A 15,313-nucleotide genomic window follows, 5' to 3' on the forward strand; every position below is an offset into this window, starting at 1 on the left:
TAGAAAAAAGGTTGCAAGCATGCGGTGAATTCCATTTTTATACCAGGCAGAATTGTTATGAAAGAGCAGCTTCTGCTGCATAAAAACGCTTACCTGGAAGAAAGCCCCATTGAACTCAGTGGGTCTTACTTCTAAGTAGATATGAATATGAATCATTTACCGTCTGCAAATAACAACAGGCCCCAGGGAGATTAGACTGGCCTCAACCAGAACCAGGGCCTTTTCAGCCGTGGCCCCAGCCTGGTGGAATGCTCTCTCACAAGAGACCAGGGCCCTGCGAGATTTGACATCTTTCCGCAGGGCCTGCAAGACGGAGCTGTTCCGCTAGGCCTTTGGTCAGGGTTCAGTCTGACTCCTTTTCTCTTTGTATAAGAACAAGCATGAGTGAGGTTTCCCAGCCCGCTCACAGGTCCTTATAATATCAGTGGAAACAGTTGGTCCTGGCGAGTATTAACAGCTTTCAATTTTAACCTGGGGGTTGTCATTTGTCCAGTTTTAACTTTAACTTTAAATTATTTGAATGCATTTTAATCGATTGATTGCTTGTTTTTATGCATATTGTATTATTTATATGATGTTAGCTGCTCTGAGCCTGGCTCCGGCCGGGGAGGGTGGGGTACAAATAAAATTATTATTATTATTATTATTATTATTTGAATTGAAAGGGACCCTAAGGGTCACTTAGTCCATCTCAGCATGTGCTCCCCCATCCAATTTGAAACCATACTGGACCCTGCTTAGCTTTGCAAATGTGCCAGCAATTTTATTGCTGCACTACCAGGGGTGGGAGTAGGGTTAGGATTGCGTTGTAAACTCTAGTTAACAAAGGATTTCAGGGTGCTGGTACATTTAGACTTTTAAAAATAGTTATCAAATAGGTCTCCCTAAAGGGAATGGGCTGGATGGCAGGATGGGGTGTAGGGAATTTGGCCTCTATAACAGACTTTGAGGTCTAGTCACTGAACTTGCTACTGAGAAACGAATAATGTATAAGCAGGTCTTATTAGAGTTGAGGAAAGAAGTTTTCAGGTTGCTACATGTCCTGAAATATTTGGCATAGTTCTGATGGCACACTCGGGGGGGGGGGACTACTCAACCCATTTCACCAGATATATCATCTACAAAGGGACCATTGAAAAGATGTGCTGATTAAAGTACAGTGGCACCTCAGGTTATGTACTTAATTCGTTCCGGAGGTCCGTTCTTAACCTGAAACTGTTCTTAACCTGAGGTGCCACTTTAGCTAATGGGGCCTCCTGCTGCCGCCGCGCCACTGGAGCACGATTTCTGTTCTCATCCTGAAGCAAAGTTCTTAACCCGAGGTAATATTTCTGGGTTAGCGGAGTCTGTAACCTGAAGCGTATGTAACCTGAAGCGTATGTAACCTGAGGTACCACGGTACAGTTCACCCCATCAGTCCTATTAATGCTGACATAGCAGTGACAGAGTGAAAAACAGCACCATTTCACCAAACTGTACTTTAAAGTATTACCAAAAGCACTGATGAGAACACTGGTTTTGAACTGGAACTATAATAATCGCCTCTACAACAAAACACAAAAACATTTCTGTAGCTAAATCTCAACTCTACAGGCAGAACTCTGCTAGGCAGAACTATCAGACAAGGACTAACACCTGTGAATAATTTCCAAAGTTTTGCATCTCTTACATCAAGCAATGGCTACAAAAGGCTGTTTCAAACTGTTGTTCATTTTTCAGTACTTACAATAAATCTCTGTTTCCGTAGCAGTTTTTAGCTGCACCTCATCTGTAGGTCATTCAGTACTAGTACAGTCAAGTATTTCTAAAGATATTGAGTACAGTGCTCTTAAAGGAGTTTCTATCCTGAAATATAGAAGCTTTTCATGAAAGAGGAGGAGGAATTTTTAGAACTTGGTATTACTGAATATGATGCTTTCTTTTGTGGGGTCGTTAATCAAATTCGCATTTTAGCGCTTATGCTAGTTAAAAAAAATCAGGCTAGTAGAAAAATTGGGCTCTGCCTAAAGAGATGCCAGCAAAGTGGTTTACATGGTGGTTATCCTCTTTTGGAGGAGAAATGGAAGTTCCTATTCATAGGGAGCTCTGTAGTGTAGCAATGGGCTTAAATTTTGTGCACATCAAACTGCATTTAAATCTGAAAGGGGATCAAGTGTACATTAACTGTAGGTCAATTTATGGCCATGAGATAGATAGATAGATAGATAGATAGATAGATGATAGATAGATAGATAGATAGATACAAACACACACACACACACACACACACACACACACACATTAAGAGAGGAACTACTGCGGGATTCTATTTGGTTTTACATTTCATTACATATACTACTGATCAGGCTGCCACACCAATTTTAAAGTTTCTATGAATTGGGCAACAACCTTACAAAAGTAATCAAATGCGTAGTTTGATTCTGTCAGTCTGATCCTCAGCATTTTTGCTTCAGAGGTAAATCCCGCTGAGTTCAGTAGGACTAATGTCCTAGTTAACTGATGAAGACTTAAGCATTCCTAAGCAAAAGACTTAAGCATTGTGCTTTAAACCTTTAATCATTCATCACAATCCTTCTGGAAGTTCTGCTCTGAAAGCCCACTGAAATGTATGGGAATGTACAATAGCTGTAGCATGCAACTCTCGTGCAGTTTTCTCCAAAGGACTCTGCCCCTTGCCCCTTGGTTCCCTATTATAGAAACTACTGCGGTTTGTGCATAACCTGCTGCGGCTTTCCTGGGAGGGACTGACACCCGTGGAAGGGCCAGACTACAAGTCATATTGAACAAGCATTATTTCGACGGAAAAGCGGCCTTTAGGGACTCCAAGCCAGTTTCCCATTGAGAATCTACCCAGCTGCCCCTGAAGGTGTGATTGACAAAATCTTTGAGTTAACAGTAGTTGGGGGTTCAGTGGGAATCCAGTGAGGGACCCTAATCTGGGCCTGGGAGCTCCCAGAATGGATTTTAAATGGCCTTTTGAAGGTTTATTTCTTCAAAATAAAGCTGGTCAGCTTAACCATGCTATTTCACATGCCCAATGTAACATGTAGTTTTGCCTTGCATCTCAGTGGTAGCTGCTTTGCCTACAGAAGAACCCATGTTCAATTCCTAGCATCTCCCATTAAGAAAGACCTTGGCCTGAAACCTTGGAGTCAGTCAAACTGCCACAGTAGATAGCAGGAGTGAGCTACACGGACAAAAGTCAGACACAACCTCAGGTAGCCTTGCACATCCTGTTCTCTTCTCTACCTTCACAGCGGCCGCTGACTATGACTATGGACAAAGTCAAAATACCAATGGAAAACAAAACAAAAAAAAAGTATGTTAAACATTTGTATTTCGGTTTTTGTTTGTTTGTTTGTTTGTTGAAAACTGAAATAATATTTTACCGCATGGGGAAGCAAACAAAAATAAGTAGAGAATGAAGTTTTATTTTCAGTATGGAGGACAGCATTGTAAACAATGAGGACCTTTAAAAACTATGTACAGCAATTGCAGTTTCACAATTTTTTTTCCTTTTAAAAAAGGTTGGGTAAATAAATATTTACAGAGAAGTATACAGGAGGCGCCTTGGAAGTTGATTTTAAATGAACACAAAACACAAGTTAGTACAGTTTGTGCATTTTGCATCTAATGGGAACATTTGTTTTTAACGGCAGCTTAACTTAGTCTGCAGATTTCGAAGTGAAATCATTGAAGTGACTGTCTAAATGGGTCTTCTGTCACTGACTCCAATAAGAGTTCTGCCATTGATTTTAATGTGCAATGTTCTGGAGCTCCAGCTCCTCACTTTTGACCCTAGGATGCAGATTTGACCTACTGAGTTGAACATGTCTGATGCTTTTCTGGACTGGATTCTGCATTGCCCCCACAACCAGCATCCCTGAAAGAACAACTGAGCATGCAAAATTCATAGCACCACTGCTGTACAGTTGTATATTTCAAAGTGGTTTCACTCCCCTGGACTCCTGAGCAAGCTCAATGAGAATGCATGATGGCTGGGTTTGCCCAGTCCTCTTAGAGCAGGATCGCTCCAAGAATTTCATGAGAAGGCTTCAGGTTTAAATTGTATGATATAACTGAAAAGTTATATCAGAATGGCTTCTCCAATTGGATTTTCCCAGGAACTATTCTGGATCAATTGGAACCTGGGGTCATGTTCATACGTCCTTCCCAGAATAGGTAGGGATCACTCTTTAAAAGCTGTCACATAAGCACCAGCTATCAGCATGTCACATGTTGGTCCTAACAAATTACTATAGAGAGAACTATGACCTGTGACTAGATCCAACTGTATAAACTCTGCTATTCCTGGAAAGATTGGTTTTAATATTCTACCTCTTCCCAAATATTATTTCAAATGCCTCTTAGAACAGTTGTAGAGAAAAAGGTTTCTCTCCAGATGTATTGTTCCGGTTGCTTCTTTTTGTGTTGCTTACATTATTTGTGGACTATAGCAAGCAGCTGTTAGCTGCTGATAGCTTTTGAGTGGAATAATCAACGCAGGAAAACAACTTCTTTTCAGACAACAAAATCCATTTTATAAGCACCTAGTTTAAGTGGCATTATTGCTGAGAACTGGTAACACCCAAAGTTCCTGTAAGATGATAGTGCTGGGGAGACTGCGCTTATAGTCCTGGTTACAACAACTGTCCAAGATCCAGCATTTCATTTTCAAAATATTTTGTTGAAAGTTTTGACTTTTGCCCTAATACAATACATCCAAGCAGGAAACATTAGCAGACATTCAGGAAAATAAGCCAGAACAACTTTAAACTTACCACATCCAGTTTGGGGAAAGAAAAAAAAAACAACACCCAGCGTGTGTATGAATGGCATCTTTAAAGTAAGAGAAAGCAGAGTTTATCTTTATTTTCATAACTTAAAAAAAAATTAACCTGAAAGCAAATAGTCAGTCTTTATCTTACATTTAAGCGCTCTAGGGAAAAATCCCCTCTTCACAAGAATTGCTTTTAAATTTTGAAGTTAAATGCATTTTAAACAAAAATACTGTGCAACATCAGCACTACTTTTCTCTCTTAAATATTCAAATAAATAAAATAACTTGTTCTATTTTTTGTCAAGGTTTTTTTCTCTCTCATTTTGTTTGTTGTTTTCAGTCACTTCTACTGTAAATCAGTTCCAGTTTGACCTGGGCTTTTATATATATATATACGCACACACAAACTCATACAACACTTAAAAGAAAGGGATTTTTTAAAAAATAAAATAAAATGGGAAGGGTATCTTTGTATTGCACAAGCTTAGAGAATCCCCAAGACTTCTCTGAGCAAGTGCCAGCAGGCGTTCCACAGTCCAGGCTCCTGTGTGGGATGAGACACAGGTATGAAAGGATCAGGCAATGAGAGGAAGATCAGAACATCCTGGCTATTCTTGGTTGGCTTCTTCCAACAGTTTTCTTGAAGGATGATGGATTCAGAATCTAAGTGAGCGCAGGCCCGTTATCTGCAGAAGGAGAGGCAATGAAAGGGAAAACTAAAAAAGCAACCCTCATACAACAGGCAGAACACACGGGGCGGGGGCTGCTGCTCCAACACCCCCTCTTTGCACATTCAGTGTATTCCTATTGAACAGAGTCCACAAACAAGAATGGAAGTGCTCATATGCCTAAAACAGTTGCACAGAAGAGTGAATTTCAGCAAGTATATACGGATGTGCCACAGGGTTGCTGAGGTGAAAACTCCTCCTGATGACTTTCCAACTATTCTTTTAAAAAAGTGCAGGAGCCCTGTGCTTTATTACCTCTAGGAGCAAAGATGAAAGCCAGCACTATACACTTCGCTGCAACAAAGAACGGCAATGCTATAGTTCAGGACAACTCTGTGACTACAAACCATAAATGGCAATCATAGCTGTGTTGGTTTAACGCTGGAATCAAATGAAAAACTTGCAGTTTATCCTTGGCCTAAATCTCCTGCTACAGGATTACGCTGACACCAACACCTCGGCCTATGAGCTGCTAAAAATATCCACAATGACTACTTCTCATAAAAGTACATCACACCACCATCACCATTCTGTATACATGCACACATGCACACCCACACTTCATAATTGAAACATCTGCTGAAGGACAATATTGAATTCTGAAACCAAGAGGAGTAAGAATGGATTTTCATACTGTGCACCAGCCAAATTCAAACATTTCACCAAGTTAACTCAAATTCTACGCTCATATACAAAACTGATTATTTTGAATGAACCCAATTTGCATCCTTTATTATTGACTCAATATTTTCTTTCTCTTTTTTTCAAAAAGTGAGAAAAAAGGTGTGGTAATAGGAGAAAAATATATTGGAAATATCAACAATGGGAGTTTATGAACGTGGGAATCTGGCTGGGAGTATATTGGTAAGGAAATATATTTATGCAGTCCATTGGATTGTGGTTCCATTTGTACCTACATTACTTAATTAGTGTACTTCAACCAAATTATTTCAATGGGCTGAAGTATGGGCTGGATTGTGGCCCAGTCTATGTTTTCAACTGTACCTGCACAGCCATGGAGATTTTAAAGGCTTATTAACAGCTGAGATACTTGGGGTTCTACAGCACACCACACTTATGGGAATACTATTAGTGTATGTGGGCTTATGCATACAGAGGAAAAGGACAAGAAAGGGTTGATTTGGGTGTGCTTGTCCTACACCTGCAGCTGCTTAAGTGTGAGTCGGCAAACTTGTGAGTCAGAGAGTGGCTCAGCACAATCTAAAGTATAAACGTCCTTGTGTTTATAGCAAGTTTGCCTCGGTCCCTGTTGCTTGGCTAGAACCAAATGCTGCAAGGAGGACAAATTGCTGGAAATACTTTTCATTACTTTTGCTATGAGCTGTCTCTTGGGACAGACTGAAGTAGGATTACTTTATGCTACAGTTGAATATAACTGCTAAGCTAAGGGGCTGCGTTATCCTTTGGACTACCTGTCAGTAAAGGAACTGACCCTACCCAAACTGTCTGGTGTTTCTCTTTCCCATTCTGGGTTCTCCATTTGCACATTTGCTGTAACCTTTCATTCACCTAGGAGCAGAACATCCAGAGGGCAGATATTACTATAATGAGCAAAATTCCCAAAGAACCATACCTAGGCCTATTCCAACTTTCAGATTGCAAATTTTGTTTTGTCCCTGCCTCTCATGATGATGATGAAAAGAATTTGCCGGATTCAAATATGACAGCAGGCACAGAAGGCATTTAGCACAGATGGTGTCCCTTCTACAGGCTATGCTTATCAACTATCTGATCCGCTCCAGGTGAATGATTTTCTGTATCTATGGAACTACAGCCACAGGCTGAAAAACAGCAAATTTTAACAACTTCTAACAATGAGTAATAGATGGGGGGACGGGAAAACAAGTAAGGGTGAAACCACATAGACTGCCCTCACCACATAGACTGTGTCCAACACAGAAACTATGGATCATCTCATTATATATAGTTATAAAATTATTTTTGCTACAGTCACAGTAGTTAAAATGGGGTGCTTTTAGGCAATATGTTTTATCAAGTTGGCAAATATTAGGAGAGGATCAGATTACCACCCATCTGCCATGAACTTCCATGGTGTATCAGGAGGTACTGCTCTCCGTAACTCAATGATTTGTGAGAAGACAGCTGATAGTGCCAAAAAAGAAAGAAAATGAGGAGGAATAATTGCTACAGCATTGGCCTTGGGAGATATCTGTATGAGAAATGCGTCTGGAAGACAAACTGTATTGAGGAGTTAGTGACCTGACATGGTTACCCTTCCTGCATCTGTTCCTTCTCCCTCCCTCGCTCTTGTTAAGTTTTTGCTGGTGTGAGAACAGTCTTTAATGTCCTGAGAACGTTGGGAGGAGGTGAAGCCCCACACACAGCTGCCTTAATCAGTTGTGGAGGATAATGCTGGGTGCCTTCTTTGATGCTGGACGTTGTTTTGAGAAAGTGAGGCATTGGGAGGGGATGGTATGCGCATAGATACACAGGCTATCTATCAAATTGGACGGTTTGGGCAGAGTTTCTTTGAAGCTCGTGCCTGGACTGATCGGACACAGGGCCATAAAAACTGAGGTCACCTGGGGGAGTCACTTCACCAATTCTTTAAGGCTTCCAAGTACACTTACTGGCGTAATTATTAGTATGGTTTCTGAATCTCATTTTAAAAGAATCGCCTTCCGCAAGACAATATCAAGTCAGGAGGCTGGAACAGATGGTGCAAGTTGCCCCCCTGTTTCTTGCAATAATGAGATTTTGTATTGTGGGAAACAGAGCAGACTTTCTTTTCTGTACTTATTAAATGAAGGGTGGTGCTTCCACAACCCAAGTTCAAACTTGCGCTCCCTAGGACTGCTCTATACTAGGCTACAAGTTCTTCACCTCCACATCCCACAAAAACTTTGCCTTCCAGAAGTCCCTTCTAAATGCTGTCACCTTTTCTTAGTTCTTGCTTTATCACTCTAGAATGTTCTGCAAACATTCAAGCACCAATGATGCTATATACATACAGTAGCTGTTGCTGGGAACTTGGTATGTACGGGAGTAACACACAAAGATATGGTCTGATCATAATCCTATTATGAATTAAAGGCCGTAGAAGCACAGAGTCAGACCCTTGGCCCATTTAGTTTGTTATTGCCTTCCATAATATGACCCCTCTAGAAGTCTTGCACTAAAATTCCCATCAGCAATGGTGACTGGGGCTGTTGGGAGTTGCAGTATATCATAGGAAGTCACTAGGTTGGGGAAGGCTGGTGTATACTGACTGGCATATAGGAATATTTCCCAGCCCTCCCTAGAGAAGAACATCCTATGTTAAGTCAAAGTATCACTGATCTATTATAAGGGGACAGCAAGCAGTAACATGGCCTCGTAGAATAATAACAGGAAACAATCATTAATATAAAATATGGATCGCACACACACACATACACCCCACATACATATATACACCATGACACTTTTTCAAACTTACATCTATCTTAAAGTCAGGCTTTTAAATGAATTCCTCTCGGGAACTCTACAATTGTCTAGATCAGAGCTAAAGATGTCCCAGCACAATGCCAACTCTATAAATACCTAAAAGCATCACACAACACAACACAATGCTATTGTCCCTATGCAAACATAGTGCTTATCTATGCTGCACTTTGGGGATCTTAACCAATGTTAAGCTAACCATACTTGAGTGCTGGCCCAGTTATGATAATCATATCCCACCTTTACTAGCCAAGATATAAACTACTCTTTTGCCTACACATGCAGCCCCTTTGCTCTTCCCTTTGTAGCATGAGCAATGAAAAGAAGCTTCTAATAAATCATAGTTTATTCTGTCACCTGAACCAGGAAACTATGGTTACCAGAACCAGAACAAGCCAGGATATTAAAGCAATTTCAAATTGATATGATCATTCAAACTTAGCCAGTATGTCTGCATTGTGCTCTTTAAACAAGAATGCAGAATAGTTTGGGACAAACTTAAAAGTGCAGCCATTTCACAAACAATGAAACATACTTCATTTTGGAACATACCTTTTACTCCTGCTGCTCAGCTCCATGGTGCTGGAATGAGAGAGATTCTGTCTTCTCTACTGCCCTTTGAAGATTAGTGAGTATTGCTTTGGTTTATTTCAACAGGAGCTATCAAAAATAAGACTAAATGGGTTTTTGTTTTTTTGTTTTTCAAAAAGTAAAAGAAACGTGAGGTATTTTTTTCCTTTTCATTTCTTTCAAGGTTCACATCCTTTGTTTCATTTTTGCAGAATCTGTGACTTGATGGTTGTATTCCATCCCTGTGCTTGGAAATGTCTTTCCACAACGTAGAAGGTAAAGGAGCGAAATGTAAAACACAAAGCAGTGGCTAGAAAAAGATGCCAAGGTGGGGGAGAGATGAAGCATTCTTTACAGAAGACAAATGTGTCCAAAATAAGGAGGCAAGAAATTCCTCAGTTTTATGTTCTTTGTTGATCTTCCTTGCCTTTTTATTTTTCAAACTGTTAAAGGTGAGGACAGCAGGAATATGAAGGGGGAAGTCACAAAATCCAGTGTGCTACAGTAAATGCAAACTTTTCACAGTGCAAAAGTCACACTGGCAAGGGATTGAGTTTCCTTTCCATCTGGGAACTATCCATACCACAGTTTCTCTTTCTGTATAGTTAGATTATCAAGTAGACTTCATTGCTTTTTTTTCTCTTTTAATCTCAAAAGGTCTCTTTTTTTCTAATAATATATAGAATATATAAATAAATATATAAACACTCTATGAGGCGGGTTCCTGGTGTCCAACCCTTCTGTACTTTTATTTTTTGTATCTGGCTGATATATATTAAAAGTCCAGAAAATTAGCCTTCTACTACTTATTTGTTAAAGACGTCTACATTTCAGTGGTTGTAAAGAAAGGAAGGGGCCATGAATGATCATGAATATAAAATAACCAAAACTTTTTTTTTAATAAAAAGAGAAGGTAAGTTTTCTATAAAAAAAATTATACTGTTGTGCTTTCAGTGTACACATCCAAAAGTGAAAATGGGTCTAACTGGGGACAGGGTGGGGTGGGGAATGCAACAGCCACAATAAACGTAGCAAAAAGGGCAGGAAGTAGCTCATAGAGTTTGTGTGTGATTAGTTAGTTTAGCAGCTGCCCTTTTTCTTTGTGGACGGGGAGCTGCTGCCCTGGTTTGAGAGAGGCTCTTCTGAATCATCCTCTTCAAAGCCGTGAAAAGTTGAGGTGTCGCTTTCGGATGTGGAACCGAACAAGTCCTCCGTAGTGTGTGCTGCTGCTGCTGCTGCTGCCGCCGCTGCCTCTTCCTTCCTGCTTTCTCTTCCCAAATGAGCTGACATGTATGATGAATATATCAGCACATGGGTTAAGCAACAGGCATCATCATTAATTTCATCATTATCGCTTATTATCACTATTCAACAGTTCAAACTAAAGAGATCTCCCAGCCATATAAATATATATAATGTGTGTGTGTGTGTCTGTATATATCTAAAGTGGGGTTCAGGTTGATAACAGAGCAGTAGAACAGCAGCAGGAGCAACAAGGAAAGTATAAACTGAATTGCATTTGAAAGAGTAAAAAGCAAAACAACCATCACAGTTGCCCATAAACTAAGGCAGCAAAAGGGTTAATATTGTTTTCCTCTCTTTAAAACATACAGAAAACATTTTTTGGTGATTATTTTGAGCAGCTTTAAAATAACTCATACTGTGTGTAATAGTGGGAATTCATTAAGAGTATGGAGTAACATGACTGGCCTTCATTTTGGCATCAACTGTCCTAAATGTATTATTTGAGAGTAATAATCCAAAAAAAAAAAACAAAAACCCCAAAGCATCCTGATCTTTCTGCACCTGTTCTCCTAAGTGGTATAGTTCTTTTGTAAAACCAAGTGGAAAACTTTTTCAGAACTAGTAAATAAGTAAATACATATTGCCAACTTAGTAAAGTTTCTCTTTGTATATATGTACATATATAAAAAGGCAGATAAAGCAAATTTTAAACATTTTAAAGCATTTCATCCAAAGAAAGAAAGGTTTCTAATATAATATGTAACTTTGACACAATTTTCAGAATACATTATATTCCTGGATCCATCTTCAGAGAGTGAAACAACAATACCCCCATTGTTTTTTGTTCGGTAATTCCAATTAGCATGACTTCAAATAGATGAAGGAAGTAGATATCAAGCAACTATTCTGATGTACAAATATCAGAAAATGTTCTGATGTACAAATCATATTCCCAAAGATGAAAATACATGTAAAATAGTAACACTTAATGATTTTACTATGTCTATACAGGCAAAGAAGTTAACCTGTCTCCTTTTGTCATATAAAGGAAGTTTCTTCAATTGGTAAATGAGTAAGGTTTTTGTTAGAATTAAGAATGATGCGCCACCCAGACTGTACAGTGGTACCTCGCAAGACGAAATTAATTCGTTCTGCGAGTTTTTTTGTCTTGAGAATTTTTCGTCTTGCGAAGCACAGATTCCCTGGGTATTAACGGTTTTAAGAAAAAGGAAACAAACTCGCAAGACGTTTTCGTCTTGCGAAGCAAGCCCATAGGGAAATTCGTCTTGCGAAGCAACTCAAAAAACGAAAAACTCTTTTGTCTTGCGAGTTTTTCGTCTTACGAGGCATTCGTCTTGCGAGGTACCACTGTATGTGCTTGTACCTAGCATGCAGTATACAGACTCAGACATCTGTGTAACAGATAACTGACTCTGGTAAACAATTCAAACTGAATAATAGTTGCTTTGCAAAAGGATTCCATTTACGGGAGTATCCATCTCCCCCTCCCCCAATGGTAGCTTATACTAATAGACTGGACTCTATAGTTAGAAAGTCTAAGTGTCACATTCTGCAGGCGGTTTGCAAATATGAAAAATGAATCAAAAAGAAAAAGCTTTATATCTAAATTATAATGTAAAATTAGGGATGCTGGAAATACAGTGTTACCTCGGTTTAAGAACAGCCCTGTTTACGAACTATTCAGTTTACAAACTCCTCAAAACCGGAAGTAGTGTCCCGGTTTGCGAACTTTACCTCGGTCTAAGAACAGAATCCAAACGGTGGAAGGGCACTGATGGTGGGAGGCCTCATTAAGGAAAGCGCGCCTCAGTTTAAGAATGGACTTCTGGAACAGATTAAGTTTGTAAACCGAGGTACCACTGTATAGCTAGGGGCTACAAAAACAAAAACCAGCCCAGAAGACTTGGATCCAACTTTAACTGACTCACCCCAATGGTAAGCATATTCCTAGCAGATCCTAGGAAAACATCTGAAAGACTAACAGATTTATTGTGGCATAAGCTTTAATGTTTTACAAGGCTGGCCCAAATTATTGTGATGCCTGAGGCAGAGAAGCAACTGCCCCCTACACTGCAAGTCAAGGTACACAATACCTCAGGCCAGTCAAGTTATTTTGGCACCTAAGGCAGAAAATCCTGCAGCTGCATCTTCCTGTCCCAGGAAAGTACAACAATGTCAAATAAAACAACCAATGCTTTTTTTCTGGCAGTAAGCACTGGTTCAGTTGTACTATGGAGGCTCAGCCTCATGTTGCCCTTGGGGAGGGTGAAGCTTTGGAGTACTGATACCGTTTTTCCAGGGGGAAAAGCACTGAAAATAACCAAGAATTTTCTGCCATTTCATGACACTCAAAATCAGCTACCTATGGCAGCCACTTTACTCAGCCTAATGGTAGGGCTGGTGCTATAAATGACCTCCTTGATTATAAGCATGGAGTCTTATCCTCAGCTAGCAGTTGTATGTGTGTATTTGTAATTCAATATACCGGTAATGTTTAAATGTATGCAGAACGGGCCTAGGTTTGCCACCTTTGGTCGGGTTAAAATAAAGGATAGGTCGGGCAAAATATGGGACAGGTCAGAGGGGGGGCTAAAAATTCCCCTTGCTCTCCACTAGGGCCCAGGAAAGTGGGTACAGGATTGCAGCATAAATCTGTTGTGCTTTGTTTACTCTCTGTAAAGCACAAAATAGCATTCTGCTGTCACCAGCAGAGTTTGGAAGACGTAGGGACAGTTTTTGTGACCCACCGGTTTTGATAAAAAGTTGACTACTGGTTTTTAGAAGAAGTTTCTGCGTTATTTGGACAACAAAAAGTAGATTATCCTACCATGTAATTAATGTCAGGAGCAGAATCAATGCAGCAGATTTCAAATTCCAAGGATTTTTGTTACTATAGACACTATACAGATGCCCACCACATCCTCCCAACCTCTCTTATGTGCATGGGAGTTTCCTTTCACCAACACACACCATCAGTCAGCAACCCTACATGTGTGAAAACCTGCGCAGAAAAGGGCTGCATGCACATAATCATGTGCATAAGAACTAACTGGATTGAACCTTATGATTTTAACCCATGGGTTTATATTCCCCCAAATCCCTAAAAAAAAAATAGAAACAAGTTTAAAATGGAATAAACATTGTTAAAAACTCCTTTTTTCCTTGTTAAAAACAACGCCCCAAGTAGAATGAAAACATCCATACAATCCCCAAACTCAACAACTGAGCTGGACAAATCTCAAGATGATAATGATAAAAGGATCACAATTTATATTAAAACAGACGCACATAGATTAAAAGCATTTTTTTAAAAAAAACAAAACCCTCTTCAGTAGTATTACACTGCAAAGAACAATGTTTGACACACATCCTCAGTCTTATGCAATATTGTGTGTATGCTTGTGCGTGTAAGAGAGACAGAGAAACAGAGACAGAGGAGAGCACAGTGGAAATAATTATCCAAGTTGAATGGGAACAAATCTCATCTGTATATATGGTTTTTAAGATGCCCACCCAAAACTACGTGTCTAACCAACTCCAGTTGTACAAGAAAATATAACAATAAATCCACAATTCCTAAGTATGAGAAAAAGGAATTTACACATGTCAGTCACTCACAGGAAGTTACAATAAGGAATCACCTACCAGATCGCCCACAGTCTGAACATGAGACAAGTTCCTCTGGTCGTCCGCTTTTTTTATTCATGTTAGATCCTCCAAGGCAGAAATCACAGTAGTTATTGGAAATGATGGCCCCATCTGGTCCTTTCTGGGCTGCAGGTAAGAAACATTCTTGCTTAAACCAGGAGACATGCAGTATGCAACTTTCACTCTTTTCTCTACATGGATTTGAACAATACATTTGACAAAGAGAATAACTGGAATAAAGCTAGTTCAAACTGCCCAGTGCATGTATCTGGGTGCCCCATGACTCGTGTGCTCTATGGCTGAAAATTAAATTGACTGGATCAGACCACAAGCAATTCCTGGTGAGTATTTATTGTGAGATTAGTGTGCCTCATGCACATAAGGTTGCTTTTCGGTTTTTTGCAGCGATCGCACAAGATCATTGACATTAAAATGCCATCCCGTGTCCCCCAGACCCCTGGTAATCTGGATTTACCTTTTCACGGGCGGGGGGGGGGATCCAATAAGTGAACACAATTCCCACCTGTTGCCAACATCCCATTTGCAATATCTCAACAACCCTTGCAAATTAACCCATCACCTCTGAGTCTGGAAGCATCTTAAATTAATTCAACTTAGTTCTCATTGAAATCAAAGAGACTTGAGTTACGACTAACTTGTCCAATATGTTTCAACGCAACCTAAGTTCAACTGAACATTTGGATCCAACCCATTTTATTTTAAGTCAGAGAGCAAAAGCCAATGGCGTTCCATATTACCGCTAAGCAAGTTTTAGGGGCATCCAAGTGTGTTAAGCAATACCTCAATAATTTTGAGAACACTTCACATTTCTAAGTGCTCCTGAGAATCTTGTAGA

At 39.8% G+C, this 15,313-nt stretch overlaps 1 protein-coding gene across 2 annotated transcripts in view; it reads right to left on the bottom strand.

Annotated features, from left to right (window-relative positions):
- DPF3 (double PHD fingers 3) overlaps nt 1–15,313 on the bottom strand; it is a 183,700-nt gene that overhangs the window by 25,782 nt on the left and 142,605 nt on the right. The window contains exons 8-10 of one of the 2 annotated variants that reach the window (XR_014546480.1): nt 14,455–14,583; nt 9,526–10,826; nt 3,412–5,466 (exon numbers count right to left, since the gene is read on the bottom strand). Coding sequence is in view for 1 of the 2 variants with exons in the window: in XM_083607328.1 (XP_083463454.1) it covers nt 14,455–14,583 (129 nt within the window). In the remaining variant the exon portion in view is untranslated. Of the gene's footprint in view, nt 1–3,411; nt 5,467–9,525; nt 10,827–14,454; nt 14,584–15,313 lie in introns of those variants that run through there. The other variant, XM_083607328.1, reaches the window with a different exon arrangement.

Source organism: Podarcis filfolensis (assembly GCF_964270895.1).
Source record: "Podarcis filfolensis genome assembly, chromosome: 1".
Lineage (NCBI taxonomy): Eukaryota > Metazoa > Chordata > Lepidosauria > Squamata > Lacertidae > Podarcis > Podarcis filfolensis.